Raw genomic sequence first — 22,141 nt, forward strand, 5'->3', positions numbered from 1 at the left:
GTCAAAACATGGACTGATAAATTGATGTCTACAGGTATCTATATATGAGCCCTATTATAATGAGAAAGCATTTATAGAATGCCCACACAGGTGACATTCTAAGCTCTGCAAAATGCTAATTATCATCCTTCCCTCCGGCCTCCCTTCTCCCAAATCAAGGGCAGTTTTAAGTCCTTCATCCGTTTTATTAGCTTGACTCGTTTTAGAAGTCTCTGGGATTCATGATGGATGATCACCATCCTGGGTCTTAATCAGAAGTCCAAACACATACTCAATAGTAAGTACCTCCTTGCAATTTCTCAAAGACCAAGTAAAACCTTGTGTCATCTTCAAAGAACTCGATCAGCTCCAAAATGTTCCTTAAATAGGGAAAAACAGGAGGAAAAGGAAAAGGAGAAATGGTATTATATATTAAAGCCCATTTACAAATATACAATGAAAAATAATAGCAACGCCCTATAACAGGGCAGAAACCAACCTGAAATCAGAATGCTTATTAAAGACCCATGTTTGAAAAGTAGCCAATGGTGTTAGCAAGACTCAGGTCACCTTATCTTTCCATAATGTTTAGTCTCTGGTGTTTTCACCAAGTCGGTGCTGTCAAACCCCAACCCTAAAACCCACTAGGTAGAGTTATAAAAAAGTCCCGGTCACATTAAACTGAATAAAATCTGCAGCCGACTGGAAGCAATTGCGGCTAATAACACTGAATAGTAGGTGTGTGTCCTGGAGGCAAGCAGCAAATAATTACTTGCCCTCCCTCTTGCCCATAAATCACGGGGCAGTATTTACATTGCCTGGAGAAAATGGAAACATCTGTCAAATAGACTTGGGGCCTAACGTGGGCACCGCTAGACCCTAACTGCTAAGCGCTGCTTAATGAAACGGCCGTGTTCCCGGCCACCGTAGCACTTGTGGCCTTCCCCGGTGAGCACTCTCTGTCTGCCTGAGCATTACGGTGCTCTGCCAACAAGGTCGTCTTGTAACTCAGTAGGGAAGCCACCAGCCTGGATATTGGAGGTGTTGGGGGCTTTTTTCTTTTAAAGAATGAAATAAACCAAGTAGAGTCTCTAATGCTGAACTCAGAAGCTGCAGGCTGAAAATAAAAATCTGTCCCTCATAAAAAAATGCTGACCACTTTGGGAGATACGAGGCTTTCACTAGTGTGAAGGCGTCCAAATAAGATGGCCAAAATGGCCTAATTTGAAAGAAGATTGTAGAGGCAGTGCCTGGAGTTAAATCAACAGCAGCGCCCATCCTCCAAGCTTAATGACAAAGCCATCAATACCGGCCACTGGCTCCCTGCTGACCCTGCCATGGAGGGAAAGAGTGGGGGAAGCGAGTCTTAGAGGTGACCCTGATTTAAAGCCACAGCGGGAGAGCCACTCATTTGGAGCTGGTGGTGAGCAGGCTAAGAAGGGGCTATAGAGCACCTTGGCCCAGTTATCAGGCACAGAGGGTAAGACCAGGTCATAGGACCCTCAGTAGTAGCTGCACATATGTGACTATTCTAGGAACAGAAAACAGCAGCAAATATTCTTAATAGTGCTCATCATTCTCATCTATTAACCAAAGCAGGTTCCTAAATGTTTCCAGTAGGCAACACTCAGACAGCCTAGTTTTCACAGGTATTTAAAAGAAACAAAACCTCATTTTTTTCCTCAGGCACTAATTCAGATTGCTTAGTACTCTAATATGCCTGGCCAGCTGATATTTATAATATTTCAGCCTGAACAGGAGATAGCTTCTTTGCTGCTGTTATTTCTCCTCTCTTTTTATCTTTTTTAAAAAAATTTTCCATTGATTTGAGAGAGAGAGAGTCAACTCATCCACTCAGTTGTTCCATTTAGTCGTGCATTCCTTGGTTCTTCTTGTATATGCTCTTACTGGGGATCAAGATGACACTATTTACTGAGCCACCTGGCCAGGGCATTTCTTTTTTTTAAACACCAAAAGATGGAAGGAGTTATACACAGTTGAGGGGGAAAGAGTGAGAACTGGGGTCAGGAGACGGTAAGAAATAACCTCCTTTGGGCCACCATGCATCCCCCGAGAAAAGCAGCAAGTAATCGGACACTATACTCACTTATTTCCTTGACACTGATAAAGTGTCTCCACCTCTCGAAACACCCTACTCCGACTGTGCCCTGCTTGTTTTTCGATGATCTGTGGGAAAAATAACATCTGTCAAATATACCCACCTGACCTCAAAACATCCCTCAGCAGGAGCCCTCTGGCAGAACGAAGGCCAAATCTAGCCCAAATCAGTTTCCAGCACAAGTCTGGAGTAGGCCTTGGTGACTTAGGCACTGTGGCTCTGTCAGCAAAGCAGCAGACTGGCCCGAGGGCTTCCCAGCCTGGCTGGGCCTGTTGGACTCTGGCTGAGTCCAACACCATGGACGCCTCTGAGGGCTCTACCCAACAGCCCAGGGGAGACTGAGGCAGCCAGCGAAACAAAGAGCTATCTCTACCCAACTCTTCCTCCAAGGATATTTCTTTCTGCTTTTTTTTTTTTTTTTGTATTTTTCTGAAGCTGGAAACGGGGAGAGACAGTCAGACAGACTCCCACATGCGCTCGACCAGGATCCACCCGGCACGCCCACCAGGGGCGATGCTCTGCCCACCAGGGGGCGATGCTCTGCCCCTCCGGGGTGTCACTCTGCCGCGACCAGAGCCACTCTAGCGCTTGGGGCAGAGGCCAAGGAGCCATCCCCAGCGCCCGGGCCATCTTTGCTCCAATGGAGCCTTGGCTGTGGGAGGGGAAGAGAGAGACAGAGAGGAAGGAGAGGGGGAGGGGTGGAGAAGCAGATGGGCGCTTCTCCTGTGTGCCCTGGCCGGGAATCGAACCTGGGTCCCCCGCACGCCAGGCCGACGCTCTACCGCTGAGCCAACCGGCCAGGGCTCTTTCTGCTTTTTGAATAAGAATTTACAAGCTTTACCGAAGGATCTCCCAGTGCTGGAAGAAGAGTAATGGGGATGAAGGAAGCTTTCAAAGAACAGGAGAGACATGAAACACAGGCAGAACTGCTAAAATCCAAGAATTCCTAAGCCAGGGTCCATCTTTGCCAAAAGATGCCAGGGAACATGGAGGAAGGACTTGGTTTTTCTCTTGTGACCCAACTTTGAAGAAATAGATCTGTCACCCAAAAATGTATTTAGATCTTTGAAAATCAATTGACATTTGTAGTTTTACCACACTTAAGGCATATTTTTAAAAATTACTTGTAATTTATACTGCTCTATTTCAAAAAAGGAATTGAGTGTTTTTGTTACCATAAGAAGCAATATTCCAGCAAAAAGGAACATGGCTTAGCAGAAGTGTTCTCCTTTATAAATCCACAGCTGAGAGTATAGCCAGTTGGTTAAAAAAAGAAACACTTCTTTCAGGAGTCAATATGGCTGAGCTTGCCCATGCGAGGCAGTGCTTAGACCTGGTGGCTGAGGTGGATGATTGGAAATAAGTTTGAATGCGCCCTTGGATTTAATAAGACCTTGTTTCTAGATTAGTGGTTCTAAAACTTTGGCGGGTATGAGAATGACTTGGAAACTTGGTAAAACTACCAAGACTGTGATGCAGGGACCACAATGTGAGAACCACTGCTCTAGATGCAGCTCTTCTTCCATAGGAAGTCAGCAAATGAAAGCACAGAGGGGTGAACTGACCCAGTTCAAGGTCACACAGGTAGAACAGCTAGATACACCGTCCTCATTAATATGTACAGACATCGTTGTACAGCATTTGTAACCGTAAACTGTTTCTACTGATACCGGTTCATTTTTATTTTCATCTTCATAACCAACCCATGAGACAGGAAGGGAAGGTATTATTATTTTCACTTTAGAGATGTGGTAACTGAAGCTTAAGTAGGTTCAGTGACTTTCCCAAAGTCAAATAGTAGTGTTTGTCAAAACAGATTCAGGTAGGTCATCTAATTCCAAATCTGCTCCCTGAAGCTAACTTCATTTGTCAGATTAATAAGAAGTAGCTTACTATGAGCTAGGTATTGTTTTAAGCACTTTACACATATTAACTTTTTTAATCCTCACGGTAATACTATGTAAGTTTTATTATTACATTTACTTTACAGATGAGAAAACTGATAAGTAACTTGCCTAATGTTACATAGCAAGTAGAGAAGCCAACATTTGAATCCTGTGAATACAGCTTTGGACCCCAGTTCTTATTGAGCCACCGTATTATTGAGCCACCATATTGGGGGCTATAAAATTATTCAGTTGAGGACAATGTGAAGTAACACCTGGCATCCAGAGGAGACACTCACTTTGACAGCATATTCTTTGCCATTCTGCAGGCTCACGGCACCTTGAACTTTGGCATAGGCTCCCTCTCCAAGCAATTCAGAGGTCAGCTTATACATATCTAGAGAAGAAACAGATGAAGGAATAACAACATGAGTCACCCTTTTCATGTTAAGATGCACTCAGCATCTTCGGTCTGATGACACAGGCACACGATGACTCCTCAGCACAGTGACGGGAAGACCACTAGCTTTCCCAGCTGTCTCAGGACTCAGTTTCTCAACAACTAGACCTGTTCCCCATTTTAGAGATGAAGTTCGTGAAAGGGTTTCAATTTGGCACACCTACTTACTGAGTACCTACTATGTGTCAGGCAATATATGAGACTCATAATAGGGACAGACAGAGGAATAAAATCTAGTCCCTGCCCTTTGAGGGTCACAATTCAATGGGGAAGACAGACATGTACACAAGTGACCCCAGAAAAAGCAAGAGAGAGAAAAGTACTATCATAGAGAGACAAGACACAGTAAAGGAGCCAGGGAAGGGAAAGATTACATCTATCTGTTCAGTGAATCTGGGGGATCCTCATAGAAGGGGTGTAATTTGAATGGACATAATGCATTCATTTACTCATTTGCTGAATACCCACACTATGTGCCCAACTCTGTGTTAGGCAATAATGATACAAAGGGAAATAAAACACTTTTATTTTATACCAAACACAAAGGTACTCATTGGAGGTTTTTGAGAAGTTTCCAGAAGTCATCCACAGGAAACAGGAGACAAGACATAAATGCAAATGGATACCATGATGTTTTTAGGGGCTGAGTCAGAGCAGTTCTAACAGAGTAATAGGCTTGGGTTGAAACATCATTTAGGTGACCTGCCCAAGCTCACAAAAGCACAAACTCTTTGAGCCCTTCCAAAGGAAACCACAGCTCCATCATGGCCTCTGCTGAGCTGACCTCCCCTCCCTTGGCCTCCATTCCCTCACTCTTTCCTCGTGAGGCAGACTAGCACTTGAACACACAGACTGAGCAGAACATATTTTAACTATGAAATTAGATTTTTTATCACCCTGAGTTATAAGAAGCCCTATAATTGCACTAGTCATCCTTGATTAATAAGAAATACTCTGTTCATTGAAAGAGCAAGGCCTATTGATTTGGAAACTATTCTAAAATCTTTGGGACTTTTGTCCATCCCTTCTCACCTTATCCCTTCCACCTCATACACACACCACCCACTGCTTGAGTTAGAGACAAACAGACAAAACCCTGCACTAAGTACCTTCTTGGTTTTATCATGGTTTTTTGGTCATGAAGCTGTTTGTAAGAATATATACTGTTGCACCTCTATGTTTATCGCAGCATTATTTACAATAGCCAAGATTTAGAACAGGGGTCCCCAAACTATGGCCTGCGGACCACATGCGGCCCCCTGAGGCCATTTATCCGGCCCCCGCCACACTTCCGGAAGGGGCACCTCTTTCATTGGTGGTCAGTGAGAGGAGCATAGTTCCCATTGAAATACTGGTCAGTTTGTTGATTTAAATTTACTTGTTCTTTATTTTAAATATTGTATTTGTTCCCGTTTTGTTTTTTTACTTTAAAATAAGATATGTGCAGTGTGCATTGGAATTTGTTCATAGTTTTTTTTATAGTCCGGCCCTCCAATGGTCTGAGGGACAGTGAACTGGCCCCCTGTGTAAAAAGTTTGGGGACCCCTGATTTAGAAGCAGCTTAAGTGCTCATCAATAGATGAGTGGATAAAAAAGTTGTGGTAGTGCCTGACCAGGCGGTGGCGCAGTGAATAGAACGCTGGACTGGGATGCAGAGGACCCATGTTCGAGGACCCAAGGTCGCCAGCTTGAGCGCAGGCTCATCTGGTTTGAGCAAGGCTCACTAGTTTGGAACCAAGGTCGTAGCTTGAGCAAGGGGTTACTCAGTCTGCTGAAGGCCCTCAGTCAAGGCACACATGAGAAAGCAATCAATGAACAACTAAGGTGTCGCAACGAAAAACTGATGATTGATGCTTCTCATCTCTCTCCTTTCCTGTCTGTCTGTCCCTATCTATCCCTCTCTCTGACTCACTCTCTGTCTCTGTAAAAAAAAAAAAAGAGCTGCCTGAGCAGGCAGTGGCGCAGTGGATAGAGCATCGGACTGGGATGTGGAGGACCCAGGTTCGAGACCCCGAGGTCGCCAGCTTGAGCGCGGGCTCATCTGGTTTGAGCAAAGTTCACCAGCTTGGACCCAAGGTTGCTGGCTTGAGCAAGGGATTACTCGATCTGCTGTAGCCCCACGGTCAAGGCACATATAAGAAAGCAATCAATGAACAACTAAGGTGTCTCAACGTGCAACGAAAAACTAATGATTCATGCTTCTCATCTCTCTGTTTCTGTCTGTCTGTCCCTGTCTATCCCTCTCTCTGACTCTCTGTCTCTGAAAAAAAAAAGCTGTGGTAGCACTGGCAGGCTGGCTCAGTGGTACAGTGTCAGCCCAGCGTGTGGATGTTCTGGGTTTGATTCCTGGTCAGGGCACACAGAAGAAGCAACCATCTGCTTCCCCCAACCTCTTATCTCTCTTGACCCTTCTGCAGCCATGGCTCTATTGGTTTAAGCACATTGGCCCTGGGCACTGAGGATAGCTCCTCAGTTGTTAAAAATAGCTCAGTTGTGAGAATGACCCCAGATAGGCAGAGCATTTGGTCCCAGATGGAGGTTGCTGGGTGTATCCCAGTTGGGGCACATGCGGGAGTCTATCTCTCTTATCTCTCCTCCTCTCACTTGGAAAGAAGGAAAAAAAAGCTGTGGTACATTTACACAATGGAATACTACTCAGCTATAAAAAAGATGGGCACTGGCTGGTTGGCTCAGTGGTAGAGCATTGGCCTGGCATGCAGGAGTCCCGGGTTCGATTCCTGGCCAGAGCACACAGGAGAAGCGCCCATCTGCTTCTCCACCCCTCCCCCTCTCCTTCCTCTCTCTCTCTTCCCCTCCCGCAGGCAAGGCTCCATTGGAGCAAAGTTTGTCCGGGCACCGGGGATGGTTCTATGGCCTCTGCCTCAGACGCTAGAATAGCTCTGGTTGCAATGGAGCAATGCCCCAGATGGGCAGAGCATCGCCCCCTGGTAGGCATGTCGGGTGGATCCCAGTTGGGTGCATGCGGGAATCTGTCTGACTGCCTCCTCGTTTCCAACTACAGAAAAATACAAAAAAAAAAAAAAAAAAAAAAAAAAGATGGAAACTTTACCTTTTGCAATAGCATGGATGGACCTGGACAGTATTATGCTAAGTGAAATAAGCCAGTCAGAGAAAGACAAGTACATTATGATTTCACTTATATGTGGAATCTAATGAACAAAACAAAACAAACGAACAAAACAGAAACAGACTCATACATACAGAAAACAGAATGACAGCTGTCAGAGGGGAGAGGAGTTGGAAGGCTTGCTAAAAAGGTTAAGCAACCCCCCCAAAAAAAAACCCTAGACAGCAGCAGCATGGTGACTATGAGAGGGAAAAGGGGGAGGTAGAAGAGGGTAAAGGGGGAAAATGGTGATGAAAAGCAACTTGATTTTGGATGGTGAACACATAATACAATATACAGATGATATATTTATATTACAGAATTATATAATACAACTTTACAATTTTATTAACCAATGTCACCCCAATAAATTTAATACAAATTTTTTTTTTCCTTTCTGTATTCCTCTGAAGCCAGAAACGGGGAGAGACAGTCAGACAGACTCCCGCATGTGCCTGACCGGGATCCACCCGGCACGCCCACCAGGGGGCAATGCTCTGCCCACCAGGGGGCGATGCTCTGCCCACCAGGGGGCGTCGCTCTGTCGCGACCAGAGCCACTCCAGCACCTGGGGCAGAGGCCAAGGAGCCATCCCCAGCACCCGGGCCATCCTTGCTCCAATGGAGCCTTGGCTGCGGGAGGGGAAGAGAGAGACAGAGAGGAAGGAGAGGGGGAGGGGTGGAGAAGCAGATGGGCGTTTCTCCTGTGTGCCCTGGCCGGGAATCGAACTCAGGACTCCCGCACGCCAGGCCGACGCTCTACCACTGAGCCAACCGGCCAGGGCCTAATACAAATTTTTTAAAAGAAAAAAATACATGCTGTCATTTCTAAGTATTTTAAATAACATGCTTTACCCACAGTGAATATTTTTACATATGTCAGGATAGGTTGGAGTTGGAGGTCCTCTTGTTACTAGAACTACTCAACAAACAATCAGTTCACTAGTATTACATATCTGCAGTACTGGGAAGAGAGCCCATGAGGGGGAGCTATTTCAGGTCTCACAAAAGAAACAAAGTAGATCAGGGGTCCCCAAACTTTTTACACAGGGGGCCAGTTCACTGTCCCTCAGACCGTTGGAGGGCCGGACTATAAAAAAAAACTATGAACAAATCCCTATGCACACTGCACATATCTTATTTTAAAGTAAAAAAACAAAGCGGGAACAAATACAATATTTAAAATAAAGAACAAGTAAATTTAAATCAACAAACTGACCAGTATTTCAATGGGAACTATGCTCCTCTCACTGACCACCAATGAAAGAGGTGCCCCTTCCGGAAGTGCGGCGGGGGCCGGATAAATGGCCTCAGGGGGCCGCATGCGGCCCGCGGGCCATAGTTTGGGGACCCCTGAAATAGATGAAGGGACATGTCTCTCCTAGGAGTGGCTACTAATCCTTTTAGTCCTTTGCAGAGAGTACATTGATTTACTTCATGCCACCACATGCCCAGTGATAACGGGACCAGCACTGAGCCTTGTGCCTCACATAGTGTTCAAAATGTTTGATGACCAACACTGGTCCTCTGAACACAACATTCACTCTTAAAATGTTGTCAAACTCATACAACACAAGTAGCTTCAATCTCTTGGAGTCAAGTTCTCTACTTATAGAAGACTGAGGTTTCATTTGCAGCCATGTACCTCTCTTCCTCTTACATGGTTGTCCTACCTCTCAGCAGCCCTCCAGGAACAGCTGAGGGGAAGAGCACATCTGAAAGGGGTTGAAACACACCAGGCAATCTCACTCCACCTACAGCCTGACACACTGGTCTTTCTGTCCCTTAACCATTCAGAGGAGGCCTGTGATCATCCAGGGTCTTTTCCAGCTCTGCTGTCTCTCTCTCATTCACTCCTTTGTGTAGACTCTTGCACCGTATCTTTCATTCTTATCACACACATAACCGTGAGATGACACATATCCTGTGATCTAGCCCCACAGACTTTCAGGATGCTCCTCCCAGGCTTGGGGTGCCACAGGCCCTGATCTAAGAGAGTTGTGTGACCAACCTTCAAACTTTCCGGGCAAGGAATCAGTGGCCCGGGCCTTTCGCTTCTTCTTCTTCCTCTTGTCACTTTCTGCAATGGGAAGGGGTTCACTGCTGCCCATCTCTAGAAGAAAAGTGGAGATATAAAGACATATCACTATACTGATCAAGCTGCAAGTTCACCCAAGAGGGGGGAAAAAGGAGGGTGGGGGAGACCCAGGAGCTTTACATTGATGGTTTTTAAATATTTGTGAGGACTATTGATTTGTTTTGACCCAGGAGGCAAAACTAAAGGCAAAACCATTATAGGAGATCATTAACTGTGGAAAGGAACTCAGACAGAGAGGCTAGATTAAAAGAGGAGAGCAGAAGCCTGCTTTGACCAAGCTCATTAGCACATGGATTTAGATCTGCCACCAGTCTAACTATAGTCTCCAAACAGAACAATGAATCCATCAGCAGAATCCCACCTGTGACACCACCAGTTTCAGACCAGAAAGACAGGAAGGGGGGTGGGGTTGGGAGGGGGGTCTATACAAATAAAATCATATGATTAGTAACATCCTGTGTGGATGTGCACAGGGATTCAAAGGCCTTCAGTGGAGACTGCCTCTGTGACAGTACAATAGGGCAGGGGGTGGGTCTGAGGATTAGATTACTTCACGCTGAAGGGCGCAGACGAGAGCCAATGGAGCCACAGCATACTCTTCTTTCCTCTGCTCCTTATTTGAGAGGATGCAGGTAGGGTCCATCCAGAAGTCTGCAGCTGACAGGTCTACACCAGGCTGCTGGATGAGCTCATTTACTGCAAAAGCATTCTCTCTCATTGGCAAGCACCAGGAGCCCCTTGTTAAAGGGAAGATTTGGGAGGCAGATACTTGGACATTGGACAGATTGGGCAGTAAAAGTAGGGGTAGAAAGAATAAGCAAGAGACTGAGAAGGCGAAAGAGAAAGGAGGAAAAATGAGCCAGTACCCAATCATAGTACTGTTTCTAAGACACTCTATCTAGTAAGGGCCTTCCCCTGGTAAAGATAAATTACTTATAGAACATGTCATGCCCCTGATCCAGAGTGGAGCCTTAATACTCTTTGCCTGCAGTTAGAAATAATAAGATTTCTCTGAAGTCTCTGGGTCTAAATCCCCACCAGGGTGATTAAACCTTTACATCCTTCTAAAATAGAGGCACTCGAGTGCTGACGGGGCATACAATGTGAGAGACTTTTAGACCAACCTTCAATAAACACGGGCTCTGGGTTGCTGGATTTTTTTTTTCTGGGAGATTTTGAAATGCAAGCTGGCTCTTTGCCCATTGAGGGAAAAGGCCCACTCTCTTCTCAGAGGACTCCAGCTGAACACGCTCAGAGAAATGGCAAGTCTGCTCAGGAAGATTGATTAGAGCCGATGCACGTCTTCTATGCACTGTTCTCAGAAGCAAGTACACACAGCCGTTAGGAGAAAGCACACAGAACAACAGCCCTTTTCGACAGCCCAGTCCAGAAAGCATGGTTAGGCAGCCAGTGTCTGACAGTTCAATGCAGGCGCATTCTTCCTTCTATTTTTAGGATCTGATGGCAGCAGAGTTTCAATTATACTTTACAGAACAGATAAACACATGGATAAGAAGAATCCACAGAAAATCTCAAAATATTCCTCTAGCCAACAGCTTCAAGCACAAGACATATCTTGTGCACCACGCTATGAACTCAAAAAATTAAATATCAGCATCCAAATATCCACCTTCACCAACATATATTAAAAAGAATAAAGCTGCTTAACATAGAAATTCTACAGAAATAAAACACAGGGTCACTCATTTTCAGGAGCTTAGGGAGGGGACACTGACCATTGGGAAGCAAGCTAAGGAGGGACCATTGTCTTGCTTGCTCTGCCTCTGTGTGCAGTCCAGTGTCAACCCTTGTTCCCATCTCTTTTTTCACCAGCACTGCAAGCCAAGTGCAGAGAGGACTGATTTTGGATTCACTTCTGTTTCTCCTTCCCCTGCCCACACTGTGATGGAAGGCCTAAGGACAAGCAAAACAGCCAACAGGCAAGCAATGCAGAGGAGGAGCGAGAGGCCTGGCAGCATTAATTCACAAGGGATACTCAGACATACTTATGACTAGCTAGAAAACCCTGTTAGCCACAATTTATACTTGGTTTCTACCACAGAAGGGCTGAGGGAGCCTCTTGTGGAAGAAGCATACCTCTGAGCACTGCCGCACACTCAATATTAGATTTTATGGCTTCACACACAAAAAGATGGAGTACCTGGTCTATCCTTCATGGATTTCATTGGAAGAGGGTACGCCAAAGGGACAAATGGTTAAGACTTTCCTTGGAAAAAGAACTTGTTGAAGGAGAGTTGTTTTTGAAACTAGGAAGAAAAAAATTTAGGAAGACAGTGAAGTGAAAAAACATGCTTAACTTCCCTGTTTACACTGGGGGAGAGGGAGAGGGAAGGGAGAGGTGTCATTATCTTACCAAGGGGTTGATAGTTTCCTCCCTGGAGCCTGTCCATACTCTCTATTTTATCAAAACAGTCCACTTGCAGAGTCTGTGAGGCCTTAATTTATTATGCAAGCAATCACTTGATAAAAGCTTCTTCAGAGGGCAAGGTTCTACAATCAAGCAGGTCCTTGGCTCACCCACTTCCCTTAGCCTAAGAATTCTTCTCAGCCATTCAAACCCATATCGAAAGTCTCCTTCCCTTTGAATGAGTTCAAGTTTTGTAAAAACAGTTAGGCACTATGCAAATAGATGGTATTATTGCACAGAACTAGACTCTAGTGCTTCATACTCGGCTCCCAAACACCCTGCTGTAAACTCTTATTACAGCACTAATTGTATGTGGCCTTGACATCTCCCCAAGTTTCTAAAGGCCAGGACTCACCTGTTCTACTCTGCATCTAGTATAGGTCAGACATATATGAGCCATCAGTGAACATGCACTGGAATTAAAATGATATAAAATGATGCATATACACTAGGTGTTAGGTACAGTGCATGTCCCCCAGGCCCTCCAAGTATCAAATGTACACACGGAAAGAAATTTGGGCACACCTTTGCCCTGTAGACAACACTGAGTAAAGCTATTCATTTTATGAATTCCCTCATAAACTTCCTTTTAAAAAGAGCAATGTAACCCAAAAGGTTTTTAACTTTCTAGCAAGAAGTCTGGCGCTTGCTGTAGAATTGGGCAACATGTCTGTTATTACAGAGAAATAAGCACTTCTTTTATGTTTTCAGACTGTAAGAGCTGGAGGCTCCCAGCACTTCCAGTGCCTCCTGCCCTTGCCTTCGTCTTGCTCAGGATCAGTGGTCCACTATTGGTGTACTGGGAAGGTGGATCTGGAAAGGAAGCACACTGCTGATAGGGAAGGCACATGGGCTTGGCATCAGGAGACCAAACAGAGTCCTGGTTCAGACAGTACCAGACATAGCACCAAGGCTAAGTTAATTTGCCTCTGAGTTTCCTCAACTACAGAATAGGTTTAAAAATAATACCTGCCTTTTCCAGCAATCCTGTGAGGAACCAATGATATACTTACTATAAATGTGCTTCAAAAAACATACATGTAGCCTGACCAGGTGGTGGCGCAGTGGATAGAGCATCGGACTGGGATGCAGAAGGACCCAGGTTCGAGACCCCAAGGTCGCCAGCTTGAGCTCGGGCTCATCTGGCTTGAGCAAAAAGCTCACCAGCTTGGACCCAAGGTCGCTGGCTCCAGCAAGGGGTTACTCGGTTTGCTGAAGGTCTGCGGTCAAGGCACATATGAGAAAGCAATCAATGAACAACTAAGAAGTCGCAATGCGCAACGAAAAACTAATGATTGATGCTTCTCATCTCTCTCCGTTCCTGTCTGTCTGTCCCTGTCTATCTCTGCCTCTGTAAAAAAAAACAAAAAACAAAAACAAAAAACAAAACCATACATGTATACACACACAACAGTGTAGCAGAGAGATGATACAGAAATACACAAAAATGTTACTATTACTACAATTTGAAAGAGCACGTACTATGTGCCAGATACCAAGTCAGGCATTTACATACTTTAACTCTTACAATAATACTAAAAGGTAAATATTTTACCATATTTCAAGCAAGGAACCTGAGACTAAGAGGTTAAATTATTTACCAAATGCCAACCATCTAATTAGTGGTCCTGGGATTCAAACTCAATGCTGCCCTCCCAAGTCCAGGTCATTTCTAACCTGTAGTAGTTTTCTCTGAATGCTGGGGTGATTTTTACTTTCTTCATATTTTTCAGTATTCTCCAAATTGTACACAATAAAATTTATTACTTTTTATGCTATTATTATTTCAGTCACTTTTTTTTGTAAACGAGAGAGAGACACACACAGAGAGACAGAAAGGGAGAGGGATTAGAAACATCAACTTGTAGTTGCATTACTTTAGTTGTTCATTGATTGCTTCTCATATGTGCTTTGACTGAGGGGCTCTAGGTGAGCCCCCTTGCTCAAGCCAGAGAACTTGGCCTTCAAACCAGTGACCTTTGGGCTCAAGCCAGTGACTATGGGGTAGTGTCTATGATCCTATGTTCAAGCCGGTGACCCCGCACTCAAGCTAGTGAGCCTGCACTCCAGCCAGATGAGCCCACACTAAGCCGGTGACCTCGGCGTTTCGAACCAGGGTCCTCAGTGCCCCAGGTCGACGCTCTATCCAATGTACCATGACCTGATCAGGCTACATTTTGTTTTTCTTTTCTTTTCTATACTTTCTTTATTCATTTTAAAGACAAGGGGGTGGGTGGGAGGAGGAGCAGGCAGCATCAACTCCCATATTTGCCTTGACCTGGCAGCCCAGGGTTTCAAACTGGCGACCTCATCATTCCAGGTCAACGCTTTTCACTGTGCCACCACAGGTCAGGCCACATTTTATTTTTCAATAAAATACAAATTTTTCTCCAATGCACATTGACATTTAGAATCTGATTATACATTTTAAAAAACCTTATCTAGATTTCTCCGTATCAGAATTCTACATTTGGTGAAGAAAAATGTTTTAGGAATACAGTGCCTTGAAGACATTTTATAATCTTGAAAAACAACAAATACTATTTTAACTTTTATCTTTTCAATGCTATTTTTATTTTTAAATTATTATTATTTTTAAAGATTTTATTTATTGATTTTAGAGAAAGGAGAGAGAGAAGGGGGGAGAAGTGGTTAGCATCAATTTGTAGTAATAGTTGCTTATCATATGTGCCTTGACTTGGCAAGCCCAGGGTTTCAAACCAGTGACCTCGCTTTATCCACTGCGCTGCCACAGGTCTCTAATGCTATTTTTTAAAGGAAAAATATAAAAATAAAACAGTAGATTGAATATTCAAGTCTGAGAGACACCCAGTTTAAATCCTGGCTCTCTGCATGAGCTTTGGCAAGTTGCTTAGCTTCTCTGAGTATGAGCACCTTCATATACAAAATGAGATCACAGTAAGGCCTGGGCTGCTTACATCACAAGGCTGTTGTGAGGATCAAATAAGAACCTAGAAGTAAAAAAACAAAAAGAACCTAGAAGTGAAAGCATTATTGACTTATTAATTCCCCCTATACTGCATTTACAGAGCACCTACTAACTGTCCAATACAGGACAGTGAGAATACAAGAGAAGACATATTTTCTGTCCTTATGGAATTTAAACCACAGACATGTAAAACAATTTCTATACAATGGGAAAAGTGCTGTGACAGGGCATATCAGGTACTATGGAGCAGAAGAGAAGCATCTAACTCAGTCTGGGAGGGACAGCTAAGGACTCATCCTGAAGGATGACTCGGAACTGGCCAGGGTAGGGGCTGGGAGAGAGACAGAGGAAGTGCATGTGCCATGGCCGGAAGGAGAGGCAGCATGGCTGGTTAGCACCGCTGTAAATGGTCAGGCTAGCTGGGGCAGAGTATGCGGGGAGTGATGGCAAACTGGCCGAAGGGGTAAGCAGAAGCAGAGCATATGTGGTCTCACTATCATAGTATTATCATCATCATCAATCATAATAAATGTTTCTATTTCTAGGCATAAGTTTATCTTGTTTCCTCCATTAAAATAAGAGTAGGAATGCACATTCTTCTTTCTTTGTAAAATCTGTTAATCAACAAGTATTGATTTTACTGCTAGCATAATGGCTGTTAAAGATACAGATCCAACAACCAACCTAGCTCCTGCATGTGGAGAGGGCCTCAGAGAACTCACAAAGCAGATGAGGAGTCTCACCCGGCGGGACTACAAAGGTAACAGATATTCCTGACATGCAAGTACTGATCCACTGCTCTTCCCATAGCTAACCCCAAGGCCCACCTTTTGAAAGAACTGTGTCGTTTCTCCGTGAAGTCTTATGAGCCACAGTGGCTCCACAGTCACCAGCTCTGTTCTCCATATTTTGGTAGAGCTGACAAAGAACTAACCAGTTCCTACATCTGGTATGTGATATTAGATGATCGTTTTCCCACGAAGAACGAGACTTTGCTAACAGTTCGGCTAGCTCGGCTCATGCTCCTCTGCCAGTCATGCTACTGTTCAAAGTCTATGACTCACTCCTCTTCCCATTCTGTAAGACTTATTTCCCTCAGTCACAAGAGCTTTCTAGAGAAGGAATAGAGGTGACAGGAAGCTGATGAGTATAATTATTGATTCAACGGTTTTCTCAGTTATCAGCTGGCTGAGAGCCCCCAAACAAATGGAAACAGAAAACAAAAGAAAACTGAGGCAATGAAAGGAAGGGGGATGGACACTCTTAAGGAACAGGCCAAGACTAAGAAATGTGAGGCAGAGGAGGAGACGATTAGGAGAGGCCTGGAGAGACTGAGCCCAGAACATTTTTTCTCTGAAGCAGTATAATAGCAGTTAAAATAAACCTACTACTACAGGTAGTTATGGCACACATGCTTATCTGGTGCTTACAATATACCAGGCAATGTTCTAAGCACTTTACAAATACCACATTTTACATATACTAACTTCTATAACCTTCACAACTCTATGAGGTAAGTACAATTACAGTCACATTTTACAGATGAAGAAACTGAGGAACAAAGAGATTAAGTAATTTGCCTATGGTCACACAGCTAGTAAGTGGCAGAGCAAAGATTTAAATCTAGATAGTCTGGCTTAGAATTCAAACTAAACTATTACATTATATTTAAACATTAATGCTGAAAGGCAGAAGGGGCTAGCCAGCCAGTTAGCCAGATATCAATAAGAATTTTTTTTTTTTTTTAGAAACCTTAACCAGAGATTCCTTACTGATGTGCTGCTGTGAATAAGATAGTGACACTCACATCAGGCTGAACAGTATCACTTTCTGTCTTTTCTTTTTCTTTTTTAGTGACAGAGACAGAGAGATAAAGAGACAGAGAGAGGGACAGATAAGGACAGACAGACAGGAAGGGAGATGAGAAGCATCAACTCTTTGTTGCGGCACCTTAGTTGTTCATTGACTGCTTTCTCATATGTGCCTTGACCGAGGGGCTACAGCAGACCAAGTGATCCCTTGCTCAAGCCAGCAACCTTTGGCTCAAGCTGGTGAGTCCTGCTCAATCTAGATGAGCCTGCGCTCAAGCTGATGACTTTGGGGTTTAGACTGGGTCCTCCGTGTCCCAGTCCGATGCTCTATACACTGTGCCACCACCTGGTCAGGCTGAACAGTATCACTTTCTATGCAGGCTATGACGTCAAAAAGGTTGGGTCAGCATTGCTCTAGCTTATATAAATACAAGGGCATGATTACCACTTTATCATTATTGTATTAATCTGAAACCTAATTTATCAGAAGTTTCTTCTTGCTCTGAGATAGCTTTGTATTTTGTGTTTTGGCACATTATGTCAGATGAGCTACAAACCCATCCAACCAGATTATTTCATGGCAGTTCTTGTATCAAGTACAAGGCCACATTCTTTTCCTGCCAGACCTATTAGATGGCTGATTTGGTTTCTGATGATATCATTACGACATAGGGGACAAGGTCACAGATAATGGTTAACTCAAACAGAAGCTAGTCAAACTTAGCGCATGATGGATGAGAGGAGCCACTGTGAAATCAGCTCAATCAAATGACAGTCTGTACGTGTGATTCCAGGGCTAAGGTATTTCACAGGTTTTCCCCATGAGTCCTGTGTATAGTAAGGCTGGGAAGCATTATGCAGATTGCAGTGTCTCACTCAACTACAGTAAAGAAATCTGAGGTCTGCCAGGTGCCAGCAGGGTGGTGATTCACAACAGGCCTCAAACAGGGCTAGGATAGTAAGATTTTCGGAGGCAAAAGGTCTAGATTCAGGTCCATCTTCTTCCCCTGCTCTGATTCTGGGATCACAAGCAGCCTTCAGATCTGTCACTGCATCTCCTGGTAGAAGGGATGATAAGAGAAAGGGCAGGAAGTGTAAAGAAAGTATATGTTTAGGAAATGGCAAGCAGGACAACAGAATCACCATATGATCCAGCAATTCCACTTCTGGGTATTTAGCTGAAGAAAACAAAAACACTAACTTGAAAAGGTATATGAGCCCTGGCCGGTTGGCTCAGCGGTAGAGCGTCGGCCTGGCGTGCAGGAGACCTGGGTTCGATTCCCAGCCAGGGCACATAGGAGAAGCGCCCATTTGCTTCTCCACCCCCCTCCCCTCCTTCCTCTCTGTCTCTCTCTTCCCCTCCTGCAGCCAAGGCTCCATTGGAGCAAAGATGGCCCGGGCACTGGGGATGGCTCCTTGGCCTCTGCCCCAGGCGCTAGAGTGGCTCTGGTCTCGGCAGAGCGACGCCCCGGAGGGGCAGAGCATCGCCCCCTTGTGGGCAGAGCGTCGCCCCTGGTGGGCGTGCTGGGTGGATCCCGGTCGGGCTCATGCGGGAGTCTGTCTGACTGTCTCTCCCCGTTTCCAGCTTCAGAAAAATACACACACACACACACACACAGAGAGAAAAGGTATATGTACCCCCATATTCAATGCAATATTTACATTATTTACAACAGCCAAGATATGGAAACAACCTAAATGTCCATCAATAAGTAAATGGATAAAAGAAATGTCATACACACACACACACACACACACACGAATATTGTTCAGACATAAGAAGAATAAAATCTTGCCACTTGTGACAACATGGATAGACATTGAGGGCATTATGCTAAGTGAAATAAGTCAGAGAAAGACAAATACAACATAATCTCACTCATATGTGAAATCAAAAACAAAATTAGAACAAAAGAACAAAGCTACCGCATAGATACAGGGAACAAACTGGTGGTTGCCAGAGGTGGGCAGTAGGGGAGTAGGTGAAATGAATAACAGGAGTCAGAAGGTAGAAATGTGCAGTTATAAAATAAATAAGTCATGGGAATGTAATGTATAGCTAGGTGACTATAGTTAGTAATACTGTACTGTATATTTGAAAGTTGCTAAAAGAGTAGATTTTTATCACAAGAAAAAATAATTCTGTAACTATATATGGTGACAGATGTCAGCTAGGCTTACTGGGGTGATCACAATACAGGTTTGGGCAAAGGTAGGTTTACAGTTGTAAGTATGTAAAACACAGAGTTAATAAAGCTATTAAACTAATCATAACCAGCATGTCTTTTTCCATATGAACAACTGTAAACCTACTTTTGTCCCACACTGTTTATACAAATATTGAATCATTTGTATACCTGAAACATATGTCGATTGTATCCTTATTTAAAAAATAAAGTAATAAGCAGGAGTAAAGGATTGGATTTATGTGAGCAGGATAGGATAAAAAGCTGAAAAAGGCAAGCCGAAGTCAGGTTCCCCCGCAGCTTATGGCCTACAAGGCCCTCCCACATTTGGCCCCTATCTACTTTCCAGCTTCACTAATAGTAACTCTCTCGAGTAACAATGACCACTGGATAGTTCAGCTTGCAATTCAAACATCCCATGCGTGCTTTTCCTCAACATCACGGTACTTTGGTAGGCAGAATTGCTTTATGAACATTTGTATTTTGTTACACAAAATATTTATATTAAAAAGATGTATACTAAAGGGTTGAGATTCAAAAAAATTAATTTTTCTTATTGTTTAATCAAGGACAGTCTTTTTTTTAAAATAAAGTTTCTACTTATAGATTTTACAAAAGGAGGAAAGAATGAGACAGGGAGCGAGAAGTATCAATTCATAGTTGCTTCACTTTAGTTGTTCATTGCTTGACCAGGCAAGCCCAGGGTTTTGAACCAGCGACCTCAGCGTTCTAGGTTGTCACTCTATCTACTATGCCACCACAGGCCTGGCTGGAGGACATTCTTAAGTGAAAATGGAGGTTTAAAAAAAAAAACTCTGAGTGTGTAGCATGAGAACACAAAGACTGCTAGTATATTTCGGTGCCACTGACTTGATTTGTGCTAAGGCACAGGCAGTCTTGTCCACTGCTGCTTGGTAGCAACAGACAATGTCTTGGTATTATTATGAAAATAGTTTTGACCTTGTAGATACTCCTAAAGGGTTTCTAGAGCCTGCAAGGCTTGCAGAGCACACTTGTGAACCACTGCTCCTCACAACAGGAGGGACTGTGCACAGCTGGATTAGGGCCATAAGACTGCCTGTGATGTGCAGAACAAACTGGACGTTAGAGAGGGACTGGAGGCTGGAGTGAACCTGCTGCAACAACGCATAGGAAGGCAAGGAAGGTCTATAACTAAGGCAGAAAAGAAGAGAAAGAAGCAGAACTGATCCTGCTGAACAATAGGAGATGGAGTCAAAGATTACTACTACCCTCCGTGTCTAATCCCTCTACCCCTACGGCCTAGTATGCAGCCAGGCACATAGGAGGCCCTCAATAGATGTTAATTAATGAAAGTCACATAACCCTAAGAGCAACAGGATCATCAAAGAAGGGAGAATAGAATTCAGGAAGGGAAGCTTGTTGAGGATGGGGACCCATGGAAGACAGTGTGTCACTGGGAAGCTTCAGATGAAGGATGACACAGCAGCACAGCATGAAAACTCCCCGATCAGGCTAAGACCATCCTCACCCAGACCTCATCTGACCCAATCTACAAATGAGGCATTATTTATAACTGCCAGGCCTGATAAAACCTCAGATTAGCGTGCTATATAGAACACTTTAAAATGTCACCATATATGTCACATAAAAGTTAAAAAAAAAACCCAAAACCTGAAAAGATACATCTCAAGCTATTTTAACAATGGTTACTTTGGGAGAATAAAATTGGGTGGGTACAGAATTTTACTTTTCATACTTCTGTTGTATTTTGTTTTGTTACAATATAGTTAGTTGTTTTATAATGAAAAGTAAATAAATATTTTACTTAATGCATAATTTTCCTTATGAGCCTCTCTGCCATTTTATTTTGGTAGAAATGTGTTCCTCCCTATTAAGTAACTGTCCTAGGCATGCCAGCCAGCCCAGCTAATCCTGGCTGCCTAAATGAATACTAAAACCTCTGACCTACTCCTTCCTCTGGAAATAGAAAATTTGAACCTGAAGCAGTACAAAAGTCTAAGTAAAATGCATATCCAATCTTACCTGTAGGTTTGCCCAACTTTTGGAACACAAATCCTCTATAAACTTGAAATTCCAAATAAAATAATGCTTCTGACAAGGGGTTGCTGTTTTCCAGCCACGGAAGTGATTCAACAGTTTCTGTATGTAGCAGACATTCTTCAGTTCTCTGCTTCAGTTCAGCCTCTGCTTCATCACATCTGGCATGAAAATCTTCAAAAAGCAGAAGTAGGAAGGATATCAAAATGCTGACTTCTTTAAAAGAACCAAAGACGATAAAGATCAACCTAAGTGTTCCCCAAACCTATGTGCTATACCAGTAAGTAGATACACACAAGATTCCCCCAGTCTTTAAAATCAGACATTTGAGGATTTGAAAATGTTGAAATTGAGTGTTTGATGACTTAACAAGTGTCTGAGTAAAAGTTTTTAGAATCTGTTTCCACTGTGGAATTCCAGTACCAAAGACATACTGGACCTGGATGACAGATCTGGACACCTGTTTGCTCAGGAGTATCATGCAGAGGGTAAAAGCTGACACTTCTCTGTTGTCCAAGTGTCACAGGCAGGAGGCAACAGGGCCAGAAAGGTAAAGCACATGCTGAGAACAGCAGGTGGTATGAAAAAGAACAAGGGTTTATGTCAAACGCATAATCAGCACTAGTTTTCTATCTGTCAGCTTCATTTTCTGTCCACTGCTATTTTTAATCTTGTGGCTCTAGTTATCTTGTGTCAAAGTAGATTTGTGAGTTTCTCTACAACACAAATGTGTACTTCTCCTTTTCCCAATGGAAAAGCTCTGCAAATGCAGATTAAATCTGAATTCTGAGAACCTTGTGCCAAAATTTCTAAAAAGGTTTTCTAACTGGAAGCGGATGTGTTTTACCATTTCCTCAAATCACGTGCCCCAAGCTGAAGTCATGTCCAACCCCATCCTTCCTCTTTTCCCTTCTCCATCAGATTATATCATTCTGCCAGTTGCCCAGCAACAGAACCTCTCATGTCTCTTTCTCTTCCAATCTCATAAACTCCAAATATTCATATTGTCAGACTTTCCTTCAGCCCGCTACACAGCTCTTTGAAGAATTGTACCTATT

At 43.7% G+C, this 22,141-nt stretch overlaps 1 protein-coding gene across 9 annotated transcripts in view; it reads right to left on the reverse strand.

The window, feature by feature from the left end:
- LOC136400071 (MOB kinase activator 3C) overlaps positions 1-22,141 on the reverse strand; it is a 59,887-nt gene that overhangs the window by 17,132 nt on the left and 20,614 nt on the right. For 6 of the 9 annotated variants that reach the window (XM_066376130.1, XM_066376131.1, XM_066376129.1 and 3 more), the window contains 5 exons: positions 21,069-21,257; positions 9,582-9,683; positions 4,284-4,381; positions 2,087-2,166; positions 286-359 (listed from right to left, as the gene is read on the reverse strand). In XM_066376130.1, coding sequence (XP_066232227.1) covers positions 286-359; positions 2,087-2,166; positions 4,284-4,381; positions 9,582-9,683; positions 21,069-21,257 — 543 coding nt within the window. Of the gene's footprint in view, positions 1-285; positions 360-2,086; positions 2,167-4,283; positions 4,382-9,581; positions 9,684-10,792; positions 10,981-11,829; positions 11,932-21,068; positions 21,258-22,141 lie in introns of those variants that run through there. The other 3 variants (XM_066376134.1, XM_066376135.1, XM_066376136.1) reach the window with 3 other exon arrangements.

This window comes from Saccopteryx leptura, chromosome 3 (genome assembly GCF_036850995.1).
Source record: "Saccopteryx leptura isolate mSacLep1 chromosome 3, mSacLep1_pri_phased_curated, whole genome shotgun sequence".
NCBI lineage: Eukaryota > Metazoa > Chordata > Mammalia > Chiroptera > Emballonuridae > Saccopteryx > Saccopteryx leptura.